Source organism: Populus euphratica, unplaced genomic scaffold (assembly GCF_000495115.2).
Source record: "Populus euphratica unplaced genomic scaffold, PopEup_1.0 scaffold1195.1, whole genome shotgun sequence".
In the NCBI taxonomy this organism is placed as follows: domain Eukaryota; kingdom Viridiplantae; phylum Streptophyta; class Magnoliopsida; order Malpighiales; family Salicaceae; genus Populus; species Populus euphratica.
Genome location: NW_011501035.1, coordinates 2,145 through 4,966, shown reverse-complemented (window position 1 = coordinate 4,966; position 2,822 = coordinate 2,145). Strand labels below are relative to the sequence as shown.

At 36.9% G+C, this 2,822-nt stretch overlaps 1 protein-coding gene across 1 annotated transcript; it reads right to left on the bottom strand.

Annotated features, from left to right (window-relative positions):
* Positions 1-224: 224 nt before the first annotated feature.
* On the bottom strand, positions 225-1,858 carry LOC105117108 (tubulin beta chain-like). The gene is made up of 3 exons (XM_011014652.1): positions 1,458-1,858; positions 1,115-1,384; positions 225-1,029 (listed from the first exon to the last, which is right to left on the bottom strand). Exons 1-3 carry the CDS (start codon positions 1,849-1,851, stop codon positions 359-361), a joined length of 1,335 nt encoding a protein of 444 aa, XP_011012954.1. The 5' UTR covers positions 1,852-1,858; the 3' UTR covers positions 225-358.
* Positions 1,859-2,822: the final 964 nt, after the last annotated feature.

The window sequence follows — 2,822 nt, the reverse complement described above, 5'->3', positions numbered from 1 at the left end:
CTGCAGTTAATTTTGGGGGGAAAGTAGTGATAATAAATAATTAGAATGCAACAGCTTGTTGAAGAGAAGAAGATATTCATGCTAGATTATCATCTCTAATAAATTTGTATACACGTATAAGAGTACTTATTTGATAATCCTTGTTCCCTTCTCAAAATCCAAGAAAGAAAGAAACATTTATATATATGTGGTTGTGTGTGTGGAATCTCAATAATAAGGCCTACTTCTGCCTGGAATCATCCCTTCTGTTGCCAGAGACTGACTACAGAACGTTGGCTTGCATTTCTTTCAACATCCACTACCTCATTCACAACCCAATTCCAAGCATTCTCATTCAGCATAGCAACATAGAACAAGATCACATGTCATGGAGTTCCTCCTCTTCATCCTCACAGTCCTCGTAAGTTGTGGCATCTTGGTACTGCTGATACTCGGACACCAAGTCATTCATGTTGCTCTCTGCCTCTGTGAACTCCATCTCATCCATTCCTTCCCCAGTGTACCAATGCAAGAAAGCCTTCCTCCTAAACATGGCAGTAAACTGCTCACTCACGCGACGGAACATTTCCTGAATTGACGTGGAGTTTCCAATGAATGTCGATGCCATTTTTAGGCCTGTGGGAGGACTATCACAAACAGATGATTTGACGTTGTGTGGGATCCATTCAACAAAGCATGATGAGTTCTTGTTTTGAACATTGATCATCTGCTCATCCACTTCCTTGGTACTCATTTTGCCCCTGAACATTGCCGAGGCTGTCAAATACCGACCGTGGCGTGGGTCTGCTGCGCACATCATGTTCTTAGCATCCCACATTTGCTGGGTGAGCTCTGGGACGGACAGGGTGCTGTATTGTTGTGAACCACGTGAGGTCAGAGGGGCAAAACCCACCATGAAGAAATGTAGCCGAGGGAAAGGGATCAGATTCACAGCAAGCTTTCTCAGGTCAGAGTTAAGCTGTCCAGGAAATCTCAAGCAACATGTGACCCCAGACATGGTAGCAGAGATCAAATGATTTAGATCACCAACTGCACCTCAAAGAAGCATGAAATCAAACATAAAGAAATAAAAAAAAATCCAGGTCTAAGAATATATGAGAATCAAAATTCTTACAGCTTGGCGAGGTGAGTTTGAGGGTACGGAAGCAGATGTTGTGGAGAGCTTCATTATCAAGGACCATGCATTCATCTGCATTTTCAGCAAGCTGATGCACAGAAAGGGTTGCGTTATAAGGCTCAACAACTGTATCAGAAACCTTAGGAGAAGGAAAGACAGAGAATGTAAGCATCATCCGATCAGGGTATTCCTCTCTGATCTTCGAAATCAATAGAGTGCCCATACCCGATCCGGTTCCTCCTCCTAGAGAATGGCACACCTGAAATCCTGCATGCAAATCCACATTAACAATAAATCCAAAACAAAATTTACATTCCAAAAGTAAAAATAAAAAACTAACCCTGCAAGCAATCACAATTCTCTGCTTCTTTTCGGACAACATCGAGGACAGAATCAATCATCTCAGCACCCTCGGTGTAATGGCCTTTAGCCCAGTTGTTTCCAGCACCAGATTGTCCGAAAACAAAATTATCAGGTCTGAAAATCTGACCATAAGGACCTGACCTGACACTGTCCATGGTACCAGGTTCAAGGTCCATTAGGACCGCCCTCGGGACAAACCTGCCACCACTTGCCTCATTGTAATAAACATTGATCCTTTCAAGCTGCAGCTCAGAATCTCCATTGTATTTTCCTGTTGCATCAATCCCATGTTCTGCACATACCACCTCCCAGAACTTTGCACCAATTTGATTGCCACATTGGCCTCCTTGGATGTGAAGAATCTCACGCATTTTGAAGAAACTGAAACAAAAAATCAGGAACAAAAAAAGGTAAAGGAGGAGAAGAGAGAATTTGAGAATGCAGAGGGAAGGGGGGGATTTTTATAGCAAGATTGATCTAACTGTTGGGAATAATGGGTTTGGTTTTGAATTACTGAAAATGTGCTGTAATTTTTGCAACGTTATTTGAGCTGGATCATGCCATTGCTATGTATGGTATAATGGTGTTTTTTTTTTTTTTTACGTTAATCAATAAAGTCAAGGTTTGAGGTATGCTAATTCTTTTAAATAATCATAAGCATGTAATTCTAGATTATTTAAATATATGTATATCTAAAATAATATCTTTTAAAATAAAAATACATAGCTGCAATTGATAGGAATTCATGATGTTGATGTAGCTTGATTTCTTACATCGAAATAAAAAAAACACTTTTATTTTTTTTAAAAAAAAGAGCTTCGCTCGTGAAACAAAATGTTGTGGCGGCATGTTCTCATGCTGTTATGTTTTATTTATTTATTATTATTAATATAGATATTCAGATTAATTTATTTGTATTTTAATTAATTTTACAGGTATTAAAAATAATAATTATATAATTTTTTAATAATTTTAAAATTTATAAAACTCGAATAGATAATTTTAAAAAAACAAATTTATAATCTAATTAATTAAATTATACTTCTCAAAATTAATTATCCATATTTACCGATACTAGATGGAAAAGAACAACCTAATAATTCAATTCATGTATATTTATGATGCATTATCTTATAAAGGAAATAATTTTTCTATGCCAAGTGGTGGTAAACAAGTATAAAAAACATTCAAATAATTAATTTTTTTTAGATATTATATCTAACAATGGTGTTACTCACTTGTAGATCCTTATCATGTCATTGATATTGACTGTGCAAACGTTCATGTTTTTTAGCGCCATATTGTAATGAATAGTACCATCTTAATGAATTTCATGCTCGGA

Excerpts from the sequence above, each read along its gene's own strand:
- LOC105117108 (XM_011014652.1), bottom strand. The coding sequence starts at position 1,851 with ATGCGTGAGATTCTTCACATCCAAGGAGGCCAATGTGGCAATCAAATT. Across the intron at positions 1,385-1,457 it reads GAATTGTGATTGCTTGCAGG|GATTTCAGGTGTGCCATTCT; the intron begins GTTAGTTTTTTA and ends ATTTGCATGCAG. Across the intron at positions 1,030-1,114 it reads CAAACTCACCTCGCCAAGCT|TTGGTGATCTAAATCATTTG; the intron begins GTAAGAATTTTG and ends TTTGAGGTGCAG.